This window comes from Miscanthus floridulus, chromosome 8 (assembly GCF_019320115.1).
Source record: "Miscanthus floridulus cultivar M001 chromosome 8, ASM1932011v1, whole genome shotgun sequence".
In the NCBI taxonomy this organism is placed as follows: domain Eukaryota; kingdom Viridiplantae; phylum Streptophyta; class Magnoliopsida; order Poales; family Poaceae; genus Miscanthus; species Miscanthus floridulus.
This window is the reverse complement of record NC_089587.1, coordinates 45,885,273-45,909,383: the sequence shown is the minus strand read 5'-3', so window position 1 is coordinate 45,909,383 and position 24,111 is coordinate 45,885,273. Positions and strand designations below refer to the sequence as shown.

The 24,111-nt window shown below is 46.7% G+C and overlaps 1 protein-coding gene across 1 annotated transcript; it reads left to right on the top strand.

The window, feature by feature from the left end:
- The first annotated feature begins 2,330 nt into the window (after positions 1-2,330).
- LOC136471859 (uncharacterized protein At4g37920-like) lies at positions 2,331-13,694 on the top strand. The gene is made up of 6 exons (XM_066469606.1): positions 2,331-2,708; positions 11,087-11,490; positions 11,592-11,763; positions 12,492-12,736; positions 12,865-13,052; positions 13,135-13,694. Exons 1-6 carry the CDS (start codon positions 2,552-2,554, stop codon positions 13,292-13,294), a joined length of 1,326 nt encoding a protein of 441 aa, XP_066325703.1. The 5' UTR covers positions 2,331-2,551; the 3' UTR covers positions 13,295-13,694.
- Positions 13,695-24,111: the final 10,417 nt, after the last annotated feature.

The following is a 24,111-nucleotide window of genomic DNA, read 5'->3' as shown; positions in this document are numbered from 1 at the left end:
TTCTTCTTTGTCAACCCAATTGGTGCAGGTGTCGAAGATCATGTTTTTTGTTTTTATTTTTCTTCTTTTCTCCCCCTTTCACCTTGCATTCATAGGACTTGTGCCTTTCTTATGAAAAGTGTAGCACACCACTGTTCCTCCCTCATCCAACTTCTTCACGCCTTTGACAGTGTTATCCTGATGAGGTTAGACTTGCTCACTCTTGCCTTTCAACATAATCAAGTCCTTGGTGAGGCGATCCACTTCTTTCTTAAGCACCACATTTGTCCATTGCAACTTCATTGGTGCATGATCAACAACAACATCGTCATCAGATATACGTTGCATAACTTCACCATCGTCGGAGGAGGAGGTGGAAGCTAACCTTGATCATCTTCTTCATAATCATCATCTTCTTCTTCATCATCATGGTCCTCACTTGAACTTAAGCTTGATGATGATTCTACTTGTTTGCCCTTCTTCTTCATCTTTTCGTGCTCATCCCAAGCGACAACAATGCTTTGCTTGCTTGATAAAGAAGCTGCTTGATCCATTTTCCTTGACATTTCAAAGGTTGCAACCTTTCCAGTGACAAGTGCGGGAGTCATGGTGCTCAAGTCGTCTATGTTGTGGAGGATGGTGATGATGGAGGCATACTTGTTGTGTGGTAGCATGGAGATGATCTTCCTCTCCACATCCACCTTGATCACCTTGGTCAAACCTATAGCATTAAGCTCATTGACAGTTAGGTCCACCTTGACCACCTTCGTCAAACCTATAGCATTAAGCTCATTGACAGTTAGATTCAAACGAGAATACATGTCTTTGACAAGCTCATTTGGAAGCATAGTGAAAGCATTATATGTTTGTTTAGTTAAGCATTATTATTTTTTGCTCACAACTGTTGTTAGAACTATCATGAAGCTCTTTTAACCAAATTCGATTAGCCTTGGTGAGGGTGAACACTTGATTAAATACACCAACGCTAATTAATTCAAAAAGGCAATTTTTAGAATGAGTGCTAAAATGGATTCCTTTTCGTCACTAGAGGTGGGTTTCTTAGGATTCTTTTGGTGTTTCATCCCATCCCTAGTGAGTCTTCAAACACCAAAATCTATTGCTTCAAGGTAGGAAGCCATTCTAGCATGCTAGTAGAAAAAGTTAGTGCTGTCAAAGTGCGAAGGTCTATGAGCAACTATTATTCCCACTCTAAATAGTGTTAAGACTCAATGACGATTAAGACAAGGTTAAAATTTGAGATAACTGGCTTTGATATCAGTTGAAGGGATCGTGACACCTAAGAGGGGTGAATTAGTCAATTTAAAACTAAACTTGGCCTTGAAAGAAACTAGGATGACTAGAGGGGGTGAATAGCCTACTAAAAAGTCTTCTAGAAACCACAATACTTAGGCAAAGTGATTAGTATAATTGTGGCCTAATAATAACTACTTTGCCTAGCCTATTTCACTACAGAGCAAACCTCCTAAATAATTCTAGTAGCAAAGCTTATACTACTACTAGAGCACCCAAGACTAGAGGTTGGCAACTAAACTAGTTGAGCTACACAAGAAAGCTACTCTAACAACACTACTCAACTAGAGCTACACAATCAACTATAACTACACAAACTACGAATGTAAATCACATTTACCAAGAAGTCAAACAATATCAAGTTTGAATAAAATTATATTAATATTTATGATGCGCAAGAAGTATCATTAGACAAAGCATAATATATAGTTTTATAATAAGGGAAATTATTTTTTACTCCCAGGGAGTAGTTACTCCCATGTGTATATCTCTAGATTTAGGACGTATATGGCCCGACGAAGTATATGTAGATAAAGTATATGATCATATTAAACCATCTAGGATAATATGTATGTCAAGTATGCAATTATACATAGAGTATATGGATACTTATTTTATATAGTACTGCAGTGGTATTTTAGTAATATATTAAAAAGTATGCGCTCTTTTGAAAAAATTTCGCGTACTACGATTTGAAGTATCTTAAATTGAGTATATAAACATACTCAATCTGATAAATTAGTATGCACACATACGTAATGTGGTTTTTTGAAGACGGGAGTAACTAACTCCCGGGAGTAGAAAAATGCACCCTTTATAATAAATATATTTTAATATATAAATATTCCTACTTTTTTCTATAAACTTGGTTAAACTTAAGATTCTTTGATTTATTGGAAATCGAGATTTATATTTTTTTTTCTAGAGGAGGCAGTAATAAAACACAAGATTTGTCCGAGGTTGGATTCCTTCCCAAGAATGGATCCGGCTTTAGGGATCGCAATGTCTGGCCCAACCCAACCCAACCCACCCAGGCAAAACCCTATCTCCGCCTGGTCAGGACTCAGGAGGCGGCACGCGCACGTCGTCTAGCCGTCGACCACGCCCATGCCGAAATCCGCCTCCGTGTCTGCCGGATGAGCAAGCTCCACGCGCACGCCGTGCCTGCCGTCAGCGTCAGCCCGCAGTCCGCAGCCACACTTTCCCTAAACTCTAGTAAAGATACGAAGCGCGAACGCTTGCCCTCATCCTCGAATTCGCCATGGCGATGCCCACCACCTCCTCCGCTTCCCCATGCCAGGCACCATCGCCCGCCGGGCTGGGCCTCCCGCTCCTCAGCTCCCCTGGCGCCCGCGCGAGCATCCTCGCCTTCAGCCGCCGCCTCCGCCCCCGTGGCGCCGTCATTTCAGCACCCACTGGTGAGGACGCTACTTCGACCCTCTTCTGGTTCTCTATTGCTTGAGTAGTTGATTTAGTTGACATAAGGGATAGGAAATTAGGAAAATTCTTGTATATTGGTTGCCGCGGGCTACGCTAGATCAAAATTACAATTCTGCCTTTATAGATTTGTCCTGGCTTAGGTTGACAAATTGCATTTGAATTGTGAGTGCGCGGATCGAAAAATTACATTCTGCAGTGCTGATGATAAATCCAATAGATATTCTTAGTCTGCCATTTGTCTGAAGATAATTCTCAGAGTGCAGATAGAGAAATCACCCAAATCAGGTTTGCAAAGATTGTGATTGTTTAGATGTTGAACTGCCTGCTGTGGGCACCTCCTGCATGCAGGTTGAATTTTTGAAAAGAGTGGATTGGTTCCTTTTCGTGCTTGATTTTGTCTATCACATTGCTGGCTGTCCTTTTTAGTCAAGATGGCCAAACCCTCATAGGGCTATAACTTGGGAGTTGGGACACTCAGTTTATAAACTCTAATTCGAATAGACTTTTCCTATTCTTTCTCTTTCCTAATCTACTAGCCAACTTAGTGGCTTCTGTAACCTACTTGGCTACTTGGGCCCTATATGTGCGAGCTGAATAAAGTCCAGAACAGGGGCCTTTGTATTCACGCAAAATTATCATGATGTTGATCAAAACTGTAACCATTACAATAGCTAGTGTTGGTTGTTATGTATTCGCAACCGCTGCTATTGTCAGCCCAAGAACTAGATTCATATTATTTTTAATGTATTTTGGTTGTGCAAATAAAAAATACATAAACAATAGGTAATGCTAAAAGAGGAAGATAATATATGTGGTTTTTGACATAATCTTTTGTTTATATCTCTGACAATGTTCATATTAAGATATGTGTTGTCAATTGTTGTTGATTTCTTCTGATGTCATGTCCTTGTATAATGAAAAAAAAAGAATGGTTGAACATAATCATGAGATTCATGGCATGTGAGGAAACGAATATGTGGATTTCCACACATCAGGGGCAAACATTGTGCTTGTTCTGTTTTCCTTTTTTTCCCCGGAGGCCAAGGCTGGTATGGTGTTTTTTTTTCTCTCGAACATGCAGGGGAGCTGCTTATCATTGTATTAAGAAGAAGAATAAAATGGGTAGATAATCCTTACAAACAACACTCAACACGAGCCATGTTCAAGTCCAACCCACACTAGGGATCCAAGGATCCCCCCTTGTTGGAACCAAAGCACAGGTTTGGGGCTGAATTTTTGATTTCATTAGCCTTACCACAAACCATAGAAGTTTGGGGATACATATTGGATAGCTTGCTTGCAACTTAAGAAAGCTACAACATATTCCAACTATTAAAGTAGATGCTAAAGTAGGATAAGATAGATGATAAGGGCGCTGACACAGGCACCAACTACTCTAGATAAACACAAGACTTATAGACCAAGTCTATCATTCTCCCCCTAAGCCTTGTGTGGCGCCTTCTGAGGAACTTGAACCATCCCAATCCTGGCGCGAAGCTCTTGGAACTTGACCCGTCCAAGGGACTTGGTGAGAAGGTCGGCGAGCTGGTCCTAGGTGTTGATGTAGCCGGCCTTGATGCTCCCCTCATCCAAGCAGCTCCTAATGAAGTGGTACTTGATTCAGATATGCTTGCTGCGCTCGTGGAAGACGAGGTTCTTCGCCAAGGCCAAGGTGGACTTGCTGTCCACCCTGAGCTTCACTGCTTCTGCGTCTCTGCCCAGTAGATCGCCCAGCAGCCGAGCCAACCAGAGAGCTTGAGTCGAAGCGGTTGTGGCAGCGATGTACTCCGCCTCGCAACTGGACAGAGCCACCACTTGCTGCTTGACTAACTGCTAGTTGATCAGACACTTGCCGAGGAAGAATAGCGTCCCGCTGGTGCTCTTGCTTGTGTCGATGTCGCCGGCGAGGTCGCTGTCGCTGTACCCGATGAAGTCCGTAGTCGGAGGTGCCCGCAACATAGCGGAGGATCCTCTTGACGGCCTGCTTGTGCTCCATCGTCGGTCGTTGCATGAACCGGCTGACGTAGCCAACGGTGAATGCCAGGTCCGGCGCGTGTGGACGAGGTAGCGAAGTCTGCCCACAATGCACTGGTACCACATGGCGTTGACCTCCTTCGCCGTGCTGTCGCGGCTCAGCTTCAGCCTCTCCTCCATGGGAGTGTGGGTTGGGTTGCAGCCGGTGAGCCCGCCCAACTCGACGATGCGATTGGCGTAGGCGGTCTGACGAAAGGAGATGCCGGAGTTGTCTTGGTGGACCTCGATCCCCAGGTAGGAGAGAAGGCCTAAGTCGCTCATCTGGAAGGTGGCCTTCATCTCTTCCTTGAACGTCTCCACCTCGGCCTCATTGGTGTCGGTGATCACCAAGTCATCGACGTAGACGCCTACCAACAGGGCATTGCCTCCCTTGCCCTGCCGGTAGACTGCAGCCTCTTGAGGACTCTGCTGGAACCCCATTTGCTTGAGGGTGGAGTCCAGCTTGGCGTTCCAAGCTTGGGGCGCCTGCCGCAAGCCGTAGAGGGCCTTGCGCATGCGAAGAACCTTGTTCTCCTTGCCGGGGATGACGAATCCCGGCGGCTGGTAGACGTAGACCTCCTTCAGGTCATCATTGAGGAAGACATACTTGACGTCCATGTGGTGCACATGCCAACCCTCCTGGCCCGCCAACGCGAGGAGATGAACAGACTCCATCTGTGCGACGGGCGCGAAGGCATCGTCGAAGTTGATTCCCTCCTAATGGACGAACCCGCGCGCCACCAGACGCGCCTTGTGCTTGATCACCGCCCCGGCCTCATCCTTCTTGAGCATGTAGACCCACTTAAGGGTGATGGCGCGGTGGTTGGCAGGAAGATCTGCCAGCTCCGACGTCCGGTTCCACTCGACCACATCCATCTCCTGCTGCATCGCGACGCGCGATGCCGCGTCTCCCTCCGCCTCAGCGAAGGAGCAGGGCTCGCTGTCCTCGTGCGCCAGGTGCAGCTCCGCCTGAAGTCGTGCATCGCCAGTCTAGGGACAGACTGATCACCGAAGATGTTGTCCAAGGTGCGGTAGCGCAGAGGCTCGTCGTCGTGGTAGGCATCAACGCGGTCCTCGTCGTTGGACAGCGGAGTGGCGAAGTCCACCGTGCACTGCCGGTCATGGACCGAAGCTGCTGGTCCCGATCTCGGAGGTGTGGGCGCCGGTGCAGGAGATTGGGGAGTAGGTATAGGAGAGCGGGGCGTAGACGGTGGTGCAGGTGGTGGACTCGCTGGTGGTGTTGGCGGTGGAGGACTCGTCGGAGCTGATGGCAAGCCGGGCGCTGAGGTAGACGTGCTTGGTGAAGATGAGCTGCTAGCTCCCCCGACTCCCTCGAAGTGGACGTAGTCGACGATGAAGTCTCTGAGAGTCGAAGTCGAGCCGTCGTCCACCGCGTTGTCCCAGGCCCAGCCTCGCCCTTCGTCGAACATGACGTCCCGGGAGATGCGGACGCGTTGTGTCATAGGGTCGAGGATGCGGTAGACCTTGACGCCCTCCGCGTAGCCGATGAAGACCCCTGGCGTGCTCCGGTCATCAGCTTGCCGACGTGGTTGAGCTCCTTGGTGAAGGCGAGACAGTCGAAGACGCGGAGGTGGCTCACCACTGGCTTGCACCCGTGCTAGGCCTCGTATGGTGTCTTGCCGTCGAGGGCCTTGGTGGGCGAGCGGTTGAGCAGGTGAACGGTGGTAATCATCGCTTCACCCCAGTAGATTGCCGGCATCCCTCTCTGCTTGAGGAGGGCGCGGGCGGTGGCCACCACGGTCTCGTTGCGGCGCTCAACGACGCCGTTCTGCTGCGGGGTGTATGGGGTGTAGAAGTGGCGTTGGATCCCCTCGTCGGCGCAGTATGCTGTGAACTCAGCCGCCGTGAACTCGCTGCCGTTGTTGGTGCGCAGCACCCGAAGCTTGCGGCCGCACTCCTCTGCAGCAGCTTGATGGCGTCTGCGGCTGCCGCCTTGGTGTCGAGCAGGACCGCCCACATGTAGCGGGACACGTCGTCGACGAGGAGCAGGAAGAAGCGCCGGCCTCTAGGTGTGGCCGATGTCACGGGGCCGCAGAGGTCGCCGTGCATGAGCTCCAGCTTCTCCTTGGCACGGAAGCCTGCCTGGCGGGAGAAGGGGAGCCGCCGCTGCTTGTCGAGGACGCAGGTGTCGCAGAACTGCTCCACGTGCTCGATTCGCGGCATGCCCTGCACCATCTCCTTGTTGCTGAGCTGCTTTAGGGCCTCGAAGTTGTCGTTCCCAAAGCGCTCGTGCAACCGCCAGGCATCGTCGTCGTGGCGGGCTGCAAGACACACGGGCTGCGCCACCTACACGTGAAGAACGTAGGCGGTTGGCGCCTCTGTTCACCTTGGCGTGAAGGCGACGATGGCGATCCCAGATGCGCAGGACCCCGTGCTCGATCTCCACGCGCGAGCCGTTCTCATCCAGCTGTCCCAAGCTGATGATGGAGTTCCTCAGCGCCGGGATGTAGTAGACACCGGTGAGCAGCCGGTGCTCGCCGGTCTTGGCGGTGAAGACAATGGAGCCGACGCCCTTGATCTCCACAGTGGGGACGTCCCCGAACTTGACGGAGCCTCGAACGCTGGAGTCGAGCTCGGAGAAGAACTCCCGCCGCCCGGTCATGTGGTGGGTGGCGCCGGTGTCGAGGTACCACCCGTCGATCTTGTCGCCGCCGGACCCGTTGCCGAGGAAGACGTGGGCCTGCGGCTCGTCGAGGTAGAGGAGAGCGGCGGCGGCCGACGCTGGAGAGGAGTGCGGCTCGATGCTCCCGTGTATGAAGAACAGAGCTGGCTGGTCACCCTTTTGTGCTTGCACGACGTGTGCTTGACCGTCGCGTTTCGCCTGCCGGCGGTCCTTGGCCCAGTGGCCGGTCCTCCCGCAGTTCTTGTAGGTGTCGTCACGGGTAGCCTTGCGCTCGCTGTCAGCACCGTCAGGAGCGCCACCACGCGCCTTGTCCTGCTTGCGCGACCGACGCTTGCGGATGCTCGACGAACCCGAAGCCGAAGAACCCGAGGCCTCCCCCTTCTTCCACTCCCGTTAGCGGGTGAGCCACTGCTCCTCGGTGAAGAGAAGCTTGCCACCGATGGTGACCGGCTCTGAGGGAGGTAGCAGCTCGCGGTTGTCGACGGCCTTGAGGTGACCCGTCACCTCCTCGATCGACAGCTCGGAGAAGTCCAACAACATCTCGATTGCGATGGCGACCTGCGAGAACTTCTTGGGGACGACGCGGAGGAACTTCTCGACAGCTCTCTCCTCGTCGATGTCGTTGTCACCGTACCGCGCCAACTGCTGCATCAGGGTCTTGAGGCGGAGAGCGAACTCGTCGATGTCCTCACCCGGCTTGAAAGCCAGGTTCTCCCACTCCTGACGCAGCTTTTGAAGCATGGACCTGCGGGTGCGGTCGCTGCCGATGCGTGCCGCGGCGATGGCGTCCCAGGCATCCTTGGCGGTTCGCTTGTTCGCGAGGGAGGAGTGCATCTCCGTCGGAACAGCAGCAAGAAGCGCCTCCAGTGCCCGTCGATCCTCATCGAAGTCGCTGTCGCCGTACCGTACCGCGTCCCACATGCGCCGCGCGTGCATCTTCACCTTCATCACCATGGACCACTCGGCATAGTTGGTCTTAGTGAGCATGGGCCATCCGCTGCCGGCGTCCTTGACGACGGTCTGCACGACGGGAGGGGAGCCGGGCCAGCCACGGCGATCACGGCGCTGGTTTGGGGAAGGGGAGGCGCGCGCCGCCTGTGAGGGCTCCGCACGCCAGCGTCCTGTCCGCCCAGGTCCCGTCCACCCAGGCCGTGTCCATACCGCGCCCATGCATCGTGTCCGTCCAAGTCCCGCGCCGCGCACCGCTCCTCCAGCTCCAGCCAGGTGTTGGCGTCACATGCCGCCCGCTCGTCCCGGTCCCGCGCGTCCCGGTCGAAGTCGCGTCCTCGTCGTCTGTGGTAGCGGCCCGCGTCGCGGTTCCTTGCGCCCCGCAGGCCCGCGGCCGCGTCGCGGTCGCCAGCCACGCGTCCGCGCAGGTCCTGTGCGTCGAAGCCTCCTGCGTCGGGCCGGACCCGCTCAGCGTCAACGCGGCCTCCCGTGCGATCTGCGCCAGCGTCCGCGCCGCGCCCATCGTAGTCGAACCGCTCCGCGTCGTCCTTTGCTCGCAGAGCAGCCGCGGCCTGCCTGGCTGTCTCAGCGGCGCGCGCGGCTTCCACCTCAGTAGCCACGAGTCGGGACGCCCGTGAAGCCGCACGCTGCTGCGCCTCTGCCTCCTCGCGTGCCTGGCGCGCCTCCCGCACAGCCGCCCGCGCCGTGCGCTCGGCGTCCCGCGCAACTCGCACCGCAACAACCGTGTCGAGCTCGTCCGCGCCGCCAGCCGCAGCTGCCGACTGCCTGCTCCGCCCGCTGGAGGTGGTGGAGCCATTGGAGGAGTGGGAGGAGAGGGAAGGGGAGCGATTGGACCGGTTGGACATGGCGACCGGATTGAGGATGGGTAAAGGGGAAAACCCCCAGGTAAGAAACTAGGCTCTAGATACCATTTGTTGGAACCAAAGCACAGGTTTGAGGCTGAATTTCTGATTTCATTAGCCTTGCCACAAACCATGGCAGTTTGGGGATACATATAGGATAGCTTGCTTGCAACTTAAGAAAGCTACAGCATACTCCAACTACTAAAGTAGATGCTAAAGTAGGATAAGATAGATGATAAGGGTGCTGACACAGGCACCAACTACTCTAGATAAACACAAGTCTTATAGACCAAGTCTATCACCCCTCACCCGTGGTCCAAAAGAAAAAGGAAACCGACCAATATCAACCCCAAAATCTGACCTAGACTTCCTCAGGTGCTAGGGCAGTGAGGTAGGAAATACCACTTGCCCCACTAAACCCCAAAATTTCAACTCATCTCTAACCTGGACCGTGTGATCGAGGATAAACTCGGTGATACTCATAAAAGAAACACTGGTTACGGAGGTTCCAAATAGACCAAGCTCCCAAGATGATCATTGAATTGAGTCCCTGTCTAACCTCCCCATCAACCTTGGAACTTGCATCAGACCACCAATCATCAAAGGATGGGACTGTAGGCTGCGGTGAAAGGCTCTGCAGCTCAACCCTTCGGAGCAACAAGAACCAGAATCCTCGGACAAATACACAACCAACAAGCAAATGGTTGATCATTTTCAGGCTCCTGGTCACAGAGGGGGCAATTGGCTGGGTGTGGCAAACCTCTCTTTTCAATTCTATCAGCTGTCCAACATTTGTTTTGAGTCACCAGCCACATATAAAATTGACATTTGCCCAGTGCCCATGATCTCCAAATTCTGTTATGGTGTTAATCCATCAGATCTTGTTTTGAAATCAGCTCTCTCCTAAAGTTTCTTTAAAATTTTAATTACAAGTGATTATGGTAAGAAGCAAGACAGAAAAGGACACAACATAGCATATATTCAATAGAACGAAGAGTATGCCTTGCACTAACAGAAAATTCTGTTCCTACCAGTGATTGCCATTGTCATCTTGAATCCTGGCACACACTACAACTAATTAGTCTAAAGGTGCTACCGAGCGTGTCTGTAGTCCAGTAATGCATGATAAGTTTTATATGTAGTCTAAGTTCAGCTCTTCTTAGTTCCTTGTAGAACTTGCTCTATACAAAAGGTTCTTTTGAAGCTTGCATTAAATGAAGGCTCTTTTGATGAATTGTATTTTCCTGTCATCCTGTGACCTCATTCATTTGTCTTTTATTATTTTAAGGTCCTTTGTGCATTTTCCTTCAGATAAACTGAAAATTAGAATTTGCTTTTCTTTTGCAATTTGTATGAAAAATTTATTGTAAGTTTTAGTGACAAAACACAAAAGGAAATATTTGTATCAAGGCATCAACATTCTAGGTAGTAAAGAATGTCAATTGAAAAAATTCACTTGCCTTCTTAGTTTTATTCTATCTTTAGTGTCTTCGGTGTAAATTTTTTCCTTGAAAATAGGTAAGGTGATACAATGATCTCTTGACTGTGTTTGATGTATTCGTTGTAGATTTTATATACTATATGTATTGACTATCTTTCTGTCTCTGTAGTAGCATTTTTGAGCGCTTGTTCTTTTCATATGCTTAAAGCATTCCTCTTTGCTTTTGACCTCTATCACCATCTTTAATATGTGTAGGAGCTGCATTTGATACTAGTCTAGTCAGATGCTTGGCTACTAGGCATACACGAGTCTCTTGACATTGCAGCGATATGTATTTCGGTGTATCTAGTAGATTGAGTTCATGAGGTTCCTTATATCTTGTGCTTTATCTATTCTTCAAAGGTTTATTCTCTGTGTAACAGCATACTTTCTTTTTCTTGATCTTAGGTTGTCTGTTCCTTGGTCTTCCCAAGTTGTGCTGTTCTATCTCAGCCTTTGGTGATGTGGCAGCGGTTTCTGATGATTATGTAGAAAGCTCGCCATCAAGCAGTGGATATCTGAATAGTGCTATGGATACTTCATCTCATGAAGATAATCAATCAGAAAGGGCTGTTAAGATGAACGAAAACACCAGAGACAATAACAAAATGATTAAAATATGCGATAAGTTAATTGGTGTATTTCTGGTGGATAAACCTACACCAACAGATTGGAAAAAATTACTAGCTTTTAGCAGGGAATGGGACAACATAAGGCCTCATTTCTTTAAACGCTGCCAGGAAAAAGCAGATACAGAGCTGAACCCTGAGATGAAGCACAATCTTCTCAGACTTGGTAGAAAACTTAAAGAGGTCATGCATTTACTGGTTCACTGCAGGCATGGTTTACCTCATTATTTGATTTAGGATTCCTCATAACAGATATTAATATAATTTGCCCCCTCCTTTTTCAGATTGATGAGGATGTACAGAGGCATAATGAACTTCTTGAAGTAGTAAAATCCACACCATCTGATAAACTTGGTGCTATTGTTGCTAAGCGGCGTAAAGATTTCACAGTGGAATTCTTCAACCACCTTTACTATGTTGCAGAGTCTTATCATGATGAACCTGAAAAACAAACTGGTGAGGCGTTTTAGTACTGAGCTATGATGTCTGTAACTACCGACCCCCCCCCCCCCCCCCCCCCCCCCCCCCCCCCACAACAACACACACACACACAAAAAAAAAAAGGTATAACATATTAATTATAATAGAGAAACATATCAAATGTGAAGGGCAGACCTGGTGCAAGCGGTAGAGTCTTACCGTCTGTGACCGGAAGGTCCCAGGTTCGAGTCGCGGTCTCCTCGCATTGCACAGACGAGGGTAAGGCTTGCCACTAACACACTTCTCCAGACCCCGCACAGAGCGGGAGCTCTCTGCACCGGGTACGCCCTTAAACATATCAAATGTACAGATGTACTGGTTTGCTTATCTGCAATATTATAGACATAACAGTGGCAGTTAACTATATGTTAGTTCTTGTGAGTTTATGCACTCCGATACTATAAATAAAATAGAGCTATATCCATTGTACAACTCTTAAGACCCTAAACAGTTTCATTTTTAGAATGTATTTTGATTAACCTGCACTGTCATAATGAAGTCCTACTCTTTGCTCTCAATTATTGAGTAATTTCTGCGAAATTGTTGTGGAGTTTTGAATGTCATTAGTTGTTTATAGGCATGTGGACAGCATTAGTGCTGATCACTGATCTGGAGATAAAGATTTTCATTTGCCATTTGTGTTGTTTGGCCAATTGGATTCTACCGATTTATATTTTGTAGCATGGACCTTTTTATCCTTGTAGAGTTGGCAAAGCTTGGAAATGATTGTGTAGATGCCCTACAAGCTCATGATGATACAACAGGGAGTCTTGAAGCTTTGGATGCTGCAGAATTGAAGTTAAAAGATATACTTAATTCACCTTCGGTGGATGCTGCTTGCAGAAAGATTGATGACTTGGCTGAGAAGAAAGAACTGGATTCTGCATTAGTGTTGATGCTTTCGAAAGCTTGGTCAGCTGCAAAGGGCACTGACATCACGAAATCTGAGGTAAATGATTATAGCATTCAGCAACCACATATGTGCTTGAGTTTCTATACTTTTTAGCATCTTGTAGTTGTGCTCTAGTGCTCCAAATTCTTCTTTGGGTGTTTCCTGATCTGCAATGCATGTCACAGGCAAAGGATATAATGTTTCACCTATATATGACTGCGGTGGCCAATCTCCAGAGACAAATGCCGAAGGATATCAGAATACTGAAACATCTTATAATGATAGAGGATCCAGAAGAACGGTTAAGTGCACTTAATGATGCTTTTATCCCTGGTCCTGAACTTCTAGGGGACAATGTTGATACATTATACACGTAAGTATTACTGGTGCTCTGGCGATGATTTTGTCTACGCTTTCTTTTGTTTTAATGTTGCTTGTTGCCTGGTGGATTGTAGGAGTCCAGAGGCGTTGCACACTTGGGCAAGAGCTATAGTTGATGCATATTATAACAGCAGAGAAGGCACTCTCCTTGGGCAAGCAAGAGACATGATGAATCCTAAAATCATTAAGAGAGTCGAAGAGATAGTGAAGATAATCAAGGACAAATACCTTTAAGTTTTGGTCATCATAAAATTGGGGTTTAACATTTCTACTGATTGTGTAAGTCTTGTGCCATGACCTTAGGATGATGGTCTTTTACAGACTGCTCCCTGCAAAACTACTGCCATCATTCCAGTTGAACTCTTCACCACTGCCGAAACAATCAGTGGTTCATAGATTAAAGGGAATGCAAGTTGTTGTAACTCGTTACAGTGAAAAGGTTATTGTAGCATGTGGTATCGGTTAGATATTAGGGGAGTACTAGTAGCTGTCATAACTGCTAACAATGTTGTAACTGTACTAATATAGAACCAGGAGTCATATGTATGTGCCCAAATATTCTTTTGATGAGCTAGTGATCTCAACAATTGTACGGCTGATGCTGACTCAAACCATTTAAGACTTGTTTCAGGAAGCCAAATGTTTCTGGACATATTTGAGCTGAATAATGTCATAATACCTGGTTTTTGCTGATGTTTACAGCCACACAGCTTACAGCTATGTTACCCATGTGGACATTTGGTATAGTCAACAAGATTGAGAAGTGGGTCCATCTAACTAACATCTCAATTGATATGTTCTGTATTGTCAGATTCTGCTGCATTCTTATAAAAATATTGTTCTCTCTGCTTGCAACTGCAGAACAAAGATTTTCCACACTCCAATGGAGTAGAAGCCACAAGCACTGGTCTGGTGCTTGGTGCTGTGTGCATTTACATATCCTAAATCTATATTGCCATATTATATTCACTGAACAATGAGTAAGAGAGATCCTTCAGAAATCTAATTTACATTGTTTATAGCTTATTTTTCAACCTCCAATAATAATTTCAATTTGAGTCTTGTTTGATGTTTTGTGTTATTCCCTGTTTATTGTGGTTGACAGTTAATACAAGATTTGCGTGTTTACTTCCTGAGATAAACAACCGTTTATTCATGCAAAAGTCATTCCAAAGAAACTAAATGCATGCAACATGAAAACTTCGACTTGCTGTTAACTTCTGGGGGATTTAACCAGAGAATGTGCTGATTGCACTGGCAAATCCAGATTACCCGTAGAGAATTTTAATTTGGTTTGGTTACAGTCGAGTCCCTTCATCCTTTGATCCAGTACATCTATAACCACTTTTGTATAGAAGAATGAGGTTATAGGATATAATGATTCAAAAATGAGTTTCACCACCAGTATAGATGCAACCCTACAGGTGAAGGACCTATTTGGAATGTACAAAATTTTTTCCGTAGTCTTAAAGGAACTTGGTTTGAATATCATTTCTAATTTTCTATGAAGTTGCCATGTTCCTAACAGGGTCGAAACTTTGCAGCCCAAACTTTTGAACCCGGTCCTATATCTTCTAAACAAGGGCTGCTCCTGCTCAATCCACGTTTTGACTCAGCCCAAGAGCACGTAATGTAAGCTATTGCAGAGTCAAAAAAAGGGCAACGGTAAAGTTATACACACATTGCCCCAGCGTATGCATCATCTATTGATAGCAGCCGGTTCACAATTTTATTTGGAGGATCATTATCTGCTTCCTTTTCATGTTTATCAAATCATATACAGCTAAATTTTTTTCAGTGTCTTTGCAATTACAGCTGAGGTTCTTTTAACGACAGTTTGATGAAGAGTTTCGATTTTGGGAAAAAACACAGGATAAGGAACAGAGAACTCAGAAAAAATTACTGTGTTTGTCCGTTATCTATAAAAAGGTTATAAAAAATCAAATTAGTATATCTTTTAACTCTTGTGGGTTTCTGTGCTACAATCCATGTAGATGAATGTCAAGTATCAGACGTGCAATTTTGAACACATTAAGCACTTGCATTTCTAGAATATATATTTGATTAATCTGCACCATTGTAGTTATGGTCCTCGAAACAAATGGTATATATCCATTCATGCTTATCAAAGCGGTAAAGCGAGCAGTGGCCTCCTTTGCCCGCTCGAGCTCCTCCTTAGTCAACTGCCTGTCTGCCTCCTCTGAAAGTCTGAATAGCTTGAAGTGCACGGCCTCCTCGGCGTTGGTCTGAAGCCACTGCGCGCTTGTAGGTACTGAGCACAGACCGTGAGGCCTCCAAAGTGTCAATGTGCTAAGGAATGTTACAGGGTGCACTCTTTTTTTTTGTTTGGTTTATAGAATGAAATGAGTAATCTATTATCATCTCATTCTTTATAAGCTAATAATTAGTACTAGTATGATGAATGAGGTTATTTGATCAAATTTAAGAAATGGATTCATGCTGCACCGTCTCATCCTGAACGATTTGATTCCAGCCAAATAGATAGCATATGATGTTTGCATAAGACATCATAGTCGGCCCTTGAATCCATTGTCCATCCACTCATTCCACTCTTTAACGAGTACTACCTCTGTCCTCGAAATGATGTAACTATGGGTTGCGTGCCAGTTAGAGTACTTCATGTTTGATCAAGTTTCTAGTAAATAATATTCACATATATGGCTCTAAATTAATTTATTATGAAAATATATTTTGTAATTTATCTAATGATATTTATTTGACATTATAAATATTCATATTTTTTTATCTATAATTGGTTAAACTTTATATACTAAAACATGACACAGTTCCAGAATTGCATTCTTTTGGGAACTATATCACAACTCCATGAGTGCATGGTTAAATAAGCAACAGCTATACCGGCATCCAGACGCACATGTCTTTGCCGCCGTCCAAACAAGCTGCCAAGTTATCTCATGTTACAACAAAGATTGACCTCATATTTATGGCTTAGGTTAGAGGTCCGACTCAAACCCTATCTTAACCCTAATACAACCCAAGTTCGATTGTAATTATAGTTATATTTAACACATATCTAACAAACTTCACCTTGCCAGATATGCATGCATTTTGAAGTCTTCTATGTGCGAGCGTCTGTACTAGAACTTGAGTCACCTTTGCTGCTCCAAGAGAGCTGCCCGACGAGTCTCATGGTAGACCCACAGTAAACAAGGGTCTCCTTGGAACTCCATACTAGATGACTCTACTTGCAGTTGTACACCATTCTCTTTTATCAGTCTCAATCAAGTAGAATTAGATTTCTCTCTAGCCCTAACACACGTCTAACTCACTAGAGCGTCTGCTCCCTATTAGGCATCACGCAAGCTAATTGAATCTAATACCATGCTCGAACCGACTGCATGCGTGACATCGAGGACCTCATAGCCACTATTTGAGTCACATAGAAATTACAACATGAAAATAGGCTCTGTTTTTAGACACGGGTCTCTTAGGAGCCACATCTCTGTTAATAGACTTTAGGATGTGGTAGTTTGCTAGGCTGTCTCCATAAATGAACTGGACACATCTAGAAATAGTTGAGTATTTTAAAGGTTGTAGTAAATTTTGACTATCCCCATAAATAAAATGGGTTGTCTTCTAAAGTTAATTTTGCACTAGTGGTTGTAAGTTGTATCTCGTATCATCAGCATAGGTTTTAATATTTTATTTAATTTATCTGAAGTCATATCATGTGTCCAAATATTTTTCATAAGCTAATTGATTTGAGATTTTCCACTACAACTTGTCAAAGGATAGGCTTTGTGTTTCTTCCTACTCTGTTACATTGTTGCGGGAAAAAAAAATATAAGTATATTGTTGTCTATGCTTGCATATGCAGAACAAAGATTTTCCACGCTTCGATGGAGTAGAAGCCTCAAACGCTAAGTTGGCACTTCGTGGCGCGACCATGTGAGGATATCCACAATCTACATTATTGGCATATTATATTGGCTAATTAGTAAACATATATTTCGAAACCTAATCTTACATTGTTTTTGCGAGTTCAGTTTCCCCCAATAACAATTCCTCATGAATTGGTCACCTTAACCATGCTGAGCCATCTGTTTTTTTTTTCTGACCGTGTCTTAGCACGTATTTCATTAAGAGGTAAAGAATTACACGACGCAACTATGAGGGAACTCTTGTAGCGCAGATTACAACAAGCAAGGTAGTGGCAAACCTGGAACAAATTACAACAGCAACGGCAAGGGACCCTCAGCTCAAAACCTTAATCGACTAAACCCGTGAGAAAAAAAAATACATCAACACAATGGTTGCCTACAGAAAAGACATAGCTGTGGTGGAAAAGCATCCACCCAGATAAGACGAGACAAGCATCCAGCAGCAATAGCGGCAAAGCATCCACCAAAGGAGAGACCAATGCGATACCTTGACGACGAAACATTCGGCGGAGAAGAGTCCAAAGCTGCCTTGGCGGCAAAGTATCTTCTAAAGGAGAAGCCAACGTGACAACAGTGATCAAGCATCTGCCAGAGAAGAGACCAACAATGACCAAGCATCCGACGAAGAAAAGACACCAACGGTAGCGGCAAAGTCCGCCATCCTAGGCTAAATGGCAACCTCCATGTTTTAGGGTAGTACCAATGGGTAGTTTTCGTATCATTCATTAGAATGCTAAGTAGGCAAAATGCTAATGTGGCATTGGAATTAATAAAAAGAGAGAAGGAAATGATTTTTTTTATACAAGAAACTACTCGCTCCGTCCTGTAATATATGGTATCTAAGCATTCAATTTTCACTTAAATTATAAGAGATTCTCGGCATGTACAAACTCTCAAAAAGTCAACATTCACAAACATACCTACCATTGATATCTAGCATCAACCAAATATGGTAATTAGGAAGGGTTATATGCATAATTTGTTTTACCACATAATATATCCTAAAATTGTTTGGATGCATTGTATTTTGGGACGGAGGGAGTATGTCTCTCTAGGAACAAAGACAAAAAAAAAATTATGATAGAAGAGAGAAGGTAGATGGTTGGATAAAAAGTTTTCATTCTGAATATATATACTTTTCATTTGTAGTTTCTACATTAATTGTTAAGTATGGAAACTATGTTATGGTTTCATGTTTGAAACTGCCCTTACGCTGGCACCTACTCAGTGTCTGGCCACTCCCCATGTGTCGAACACGTGGTGCTCTCCTATAGACATGGAAATTGCTGTTACCCGGACATGCCAATGGAGTTTGAGCGTGGAAGTCGAAGTGCAAGGAGCGTGATAAGAGCAAGTACAGTAACGGGAGCATTTTTGTTCACGTGGAGGAGAGAACCAGGCTGGTCACTGAAGCAATGGCATCTGTGGGCCTAGATAATAGTGTACGCGAGGAGGAGTAAGAAAGAGAAAGTAAGACATAGTACCACATAATAATAAAAAAACTTTTTTATAGACAAATAAAAGATAACTATTGTATGACTTGGCTCTTATAACTTGACTTATAGCCAAGCACTTGGCTCTAGTATTGACATTGCTCTAAGATGTACCGGCTGAGGGACGGTGGAGGTGCTGACGAGGTCTACCAATTTGAATTCTATGAGTGCTCTCTCGCGTCCCAAAACCAATAAGTGGGCCCCAAATATGTTAAAATCGATGTGCCACAACCACTATGCACATAGTCCAATGTCAGATCAAAACTACCTCTGAATGGTGCAAGGGCTTAGAACTGAGACGTAGTAATTGGTTTTGTCAAAGATATATGTTTTTTATGAGTTTAGATTAGAGTACAAAGTTTGTGTAAACACAAAGGGAACTGCTCCGGCCTATAAGGAGAAAATTCGGGCAGATTCTTTGGAAATTTTTGAGAAATTAGTGGCCAGCTCTGGTTCTCTTTTTCAGTCTTTTGCATACTTATGTTATGTCCTTGCACCTGAAATGGCTCTGTCTCATGATCTTTCAACTTTTATAATTGTACGAATCGAATCTGCATTATACTTCGCACTTTAGTTGGATGAGCACGCAGCATTGCAACTCGCAGGTGCATGACGGCATGATGAGCAAGCCTGAACAGGACGAATGGACAATCGAGTGGCGTCTGTGTGAGGAGTGACGAGAGGAGACGAGCTAGTCGGAAGTCAGCAGGCACAGTGACTGACGCGGACAAGACGAAGCTCCTGAGGTTTCACGTCGAGATGCGACCTGTCCAGCGCCGCGGCGACACCCGGTATCGTATGGATCGCCGTCGTCGTCTGGGGGCCGCACGTAGTACGCGTGTGCACCGGAGGCTGACAGCTCGCGGGTGATGGCGGACAGCGGGGGCGGGTGATGTGATCGATCCGGTGCAGCTGGGACGAGGTTGAATGGATGCCTTATTATTTGGTAGGCCCGCCCGAGCCCGACATTGCATTCACAGAACCTGCTGGGGCTGACGGGCGAGAGGGATGAACGGACGAACCACGCGGCATCTTTCTTGGATCACGCTCCGCCAATAATTGTTTTGTTCCTTTAGTTTTAGGATGTGGTTTCGAACCGAGAAAAAGAATAGTTAATATTTATTAGAATCTATCCTTCCCAACTTATAATTTATATAGCAGTTTTTATAGAAAAGATGACTTAAATGCAACACACAAAAAAAGAAGTAGGGGCTGTTTGGTTCGGAGCCGCGCTCCGCCACGCCATGCTGTGGCCCGCCATCATTTATTTCCGCAGCGTTTGGTTCAAACGTAGAGTTTGGCAGTCACCGCACCAGCACTCACAATTCTCGCCACACTATGTGGCGATGAGTTTGGCCGCCATGGTTGTGGCGCCGCCGCAGGGACGTTGTAAAAGCTGGCCCACAACCAAACAGCCCCGTAGATCACCTGTCGCCAGCAACCATATAGACTCATATGCACAATCGGCACTTTCTGTATCAAACACAACTATGCATAATTATCCAGAAATATGCACAGTCGCTTTGGGTTTGTTCGCTTGAATTTATCAGCCGACTTATCATCTAGAATCTACAGTATTTTTCTCTCACAACAAAACAGCTTCAGCCGGCTTTAATACCAGCCAAACAGACGATCTCCCTAAAGACACAGCAAGCAACTATGGACAGTTCTATGCTAAACCATAAGGTAGTTGTTGAACATCGATTAACAAACCAAACTATTCTTGGTCAGACTGTTATTTTCAGATGCAACTGACAGACTATACACAAAACTAGTAGAGTATTATTTAGTAGTGCAAATAATATTGATTATATTTCGGCAGGTGGAGCAGATGCTGCAACAGCAATGACGGCGGCAGCACTGGCGACTGAAGGAGATGCTGTAGCAGCAAGGACGGCGGGAGCACCAGCGACCGAAGAAGATGCTGCAGCTGCAACGGCGGCGGTGAAACATCCTCAATTTTCCGCGAAGGGAAAATCCACAGAATGAATTATAATATGATGAAACCATTAGTTGATTCCATCATATTATCATATATCAGTCGATATCACTGTCATACATCATAAGATTACAGGAATACAAGACATTACATCACTGGGGAACACACCTATTACAGAGTTAATCTAGCGGAAGACTATCGAGTGAAGGCTCCTCCTTCACGGGCATCATAAGAGTTGGCGTAGTGCAGCGTAGATTCCATCTCCGAACCAAACTTGAGCGTAGGCACGAGATCTTCTAATCCTTCTAAAGTCAGCATCTCTGAGAAGCAGGAAATCTGCACACCGCCAGATGTGTGCATGCCATGGTCAGCACCGATAAGCTTTAGTGAAAAAGATAAACAAGGGATCTGGCGATCCTAATATTTGGCTGTAGTTTGCATCCTTAGCGCATGAGAAGTAAATAACATTAGTAATATAATAATAATAATATCCAATTTTTAACACATTCACCACCACACCATCCATATCCATCCGTCAACCATCCATCCCAAACCATCTCCACACCACCACACCACATCTCATCTCACACACTCAGGTCGACAGGCCAACTCCCTCTCGGCCTTGTCTCAACGGCCCGCAGCCCCAAGGCTCACGATCGGGTAATACCCCAAACCCTGGAGGGAGGAAAGAAGGACTCATCTCCTATCTAGTTTAAGCGAAACCCAGGAAAGGTCCATAGCCGACAAGTCGGCATATGTATCGATCGATCAACCAAACACTCTGCAGAGGTTTTACATACCCACAAGATAGCCATCCTCGACAGTGCCCCGTCTAGGCAGATTCCGGCCGCTTGCTAGCCTAGAACGATGCCACCCTACCTCTCAGCCCTGGAACATCCCAAGTCTAGTCTGGGATGGCTGATACTGTGAGTCGTAGACAGAGCCGAGGCTCTCCGGATGTCAAGAGCCGGGTCCACAAGGCCTCCTGAAGTCTCAGAAGGGTGTGGGGGAAAAATTGTGCGTCCCATACCTCCTTGCACACGTTCGCCTAGCAGTAGTGGCATCGCTCTACCAAGTAGTTCGACCGTCCCGCACCATATAGGGCGAGTGGGATGTAAGGATTCCCGGTGAGTCTGAGTACTAGTAAGTCCTTAGGGATTGACCAAGCCAGAATGTCTTCATCAGGGTTTCCATTTTACGTGCCACCACAGCACCTCTACCCCGGGCTCCACCTGTCCGAGGTTCACACCCAAGGACACCTCCAATTACCATTTACCCACCATAGGTATTCCATATCCAAGTGCCCAGGTAGCACCACATAGCAAGATTCACCCCAGGCTCATCGTTATTCCAGCTCGGTTGACACAACCCTCACTCTCCACGCACCCAAGACATACGCAGCATGCTCACACACCACCAAGTCCGACACCCATAGCCAAACCATTCCCAGGGTGTTCACCACCAGCATCACATCCCCGATATAATGCGAAGTGGAGTTAATAATAAGTATAGTGGTGTAATATGCAAGCAAGCAGGCAAGTAAGCATATATAAGCGAGCGAATGCGCAAAGCAGGGTGACGTGGTAGAGTGGGTTGCATCAGGGTAATAATGGCTCAGGTAGTAGCATTCATCAAAGTACTATCAAAGGAATAATTATAAAGCGCTAGCAGTTCTAGATATTATGCAATGTCTAATAGGATTCTCTAAAAGAGGGTGCTGCCATGACACCCGCGATGTCGAGGTAGTAGTGGTACAAATCTTCGTTAGTTGATGTAGTCGATCAGTAAGGTCTCCTCCTCCCAGGGTCCTGTCATCGATCACGTTCTCCTCCTCCATCGGGTTCTGATCCAACGTTGTCCTCGAGGCAATTACCTCCCAAAACACACTCAAGGCAAGAGAACAAACAATATTCCCAAAAAGGCAACAAGACCCAGAAGGAACACAAGGAGGAAAAGACTTGGCCCTCTCGGTTGATGTCTGATCCCTGGGCCAAAGAAACACGAGTGGTGGTATGCTGAGCACAAGCTTAAGTCATGGCCAAACCAGTATGGCTTTATGATAAACTGTTTAAGCCAGAGCTCATCCAGAGCAAACACCACGGCTCACGATCTTTTGATCCGGTGTCATTGAATTGACAGGGATTGGAAGTCGGGCCCCAAGAAAGATGAACGACGGGGATTAGCTCTTATAGCCTTATCCTGCAAGTCACCATTGGATACAAGAAGCAGACAAGAACGAATAACACTATTGTGACTTGGCTCCAATGTACTTTGGCTCGTCCGCTATGGTAGAATGCAGTAGCGCAAGGAGTTTGGATAGCAACGGGTCCTCTCGATCCACACGACATAATAACATCGGGAGCCGAGAAGAGAGTTGCTCAGCAAAACACAAGGAGCGGGAGTTAGCTAGGCACATCCATGTCATGTTCTCAGACACATCTTCGGGAAAGATGGTTTTAGACGACCGATCGGGTCGACATGCATGGGTCCGAGGTACGACATAAACCATTGCTTTGCTAACTAAAAGAGATAGTCCGGTCTTTGATCCAATCGCCATGGACAAGGCGAGATCAAACAGAGCGGGCTAATAGGGCAATAATAGCAGAGAACGGAGGTCTACTCCTTTCGGCACACACGCCACGACAGAAGACAGGGCATCAGAAGGAGCGACTCACTAAAGAATACAAGTGCGCAAACCACCCATAGGGTACCCGACCTGGGTGCACTGGCACTAAGTCATCTCTCTAATTCATAACGGTGCGGTTGTCACCGCGAGAGTCGATGAAACACGATGGTCGAATGGGGTACCAACACACAAGGGCTTGGGCACGAAGAAGCAAATGAAAGAGTGAGGCATAGCTCCATGGTCATGGCGAGGCAAACTCGCGGCCACAAGCTATACCAATGAGTTGGCATCCATCGTTCCATGATTGTTATCTCCCAAGTCATCTCCCACAGGACTTGGTAATGGAGGACTCAAAGCGTGCGGGTGATATCCGCATCGATGTTAGTATCGACATTGAATCCATCACGACCATGTTCTAGGGCCAAAGATAGGAGCTAACACTCGTGATACTATGAAGTCAACTAAAAAGCAGGGGGTCGAGTTACACTCGGCATCACGGTCATGGCGAGACGGATCCTGTGATCGTAGCATCCGAATGAGGTACGATCCCTCAGCCAGCTCGAAAGCTCGGCACACAGGCAACAACACAGCGATAAGAACCAAACACGACCGAAAGATGCAACAACTCGACACGACTGCGGAGTAGCACATTCCATAGCGAGGGGGATGGGTAGACCTGCACAAGGGCACGGTGCAGACAGATATAGATAGATTAAGATCACGTATTGTAAGTGTACGAACGAGTATAAGAATGAGCAGGAAGGGGCTTTCGTCGGTGACGGGAATGGCGTTCGACTAGGGTTCGACTTTGTGGCAAAGATGTGGAGGCCCAAGGGCTGTTGTAACTTGTCCCGGAGGGCTATGGCTGCCTCTGGCCAGCTGCGGCCAGCTACGGCCTACGGTGGCTAGCTGTGGCTTGCTGTAGCTTGCTATGCCTGGCTATAGCTAGCTGCAGCGTGCTATAGGTGGCCAAGGGTTGGTTGTTGCTGGCCGGGCATGGCAGCAGGTGGCCAGAGGGTGGCTACTGCTGTAGGACACAGCTAGGGTTGGCGACGAGGGTATTCGGCCAT

Excerpts from the sequence above, each read along its gene's own strand:
- LOC136471859 (XM_066469606.1), top strand. The coding sequence starts at position 2,552 with ATGGCGATGCCCACCACCTCCTCCGCTTCCCCATGCCAGGCACCATCG. Across the intron at positions 2,709-11,086 it reads CGTCATTTCAGCACCCACTG|GTTGTCTGTTCCTTGGTCTT; the intron begins GTGAGGACGCTA and ends TCTTGATCTTAG. Across the intron at positions 11,491-11,591 it reads TTGGTAGAAAACTTAAAGAG|ATTGATGAGGATGTACAGAG; the intron begins GTCATGCATTTA and ends CTCCTTTTTCAG.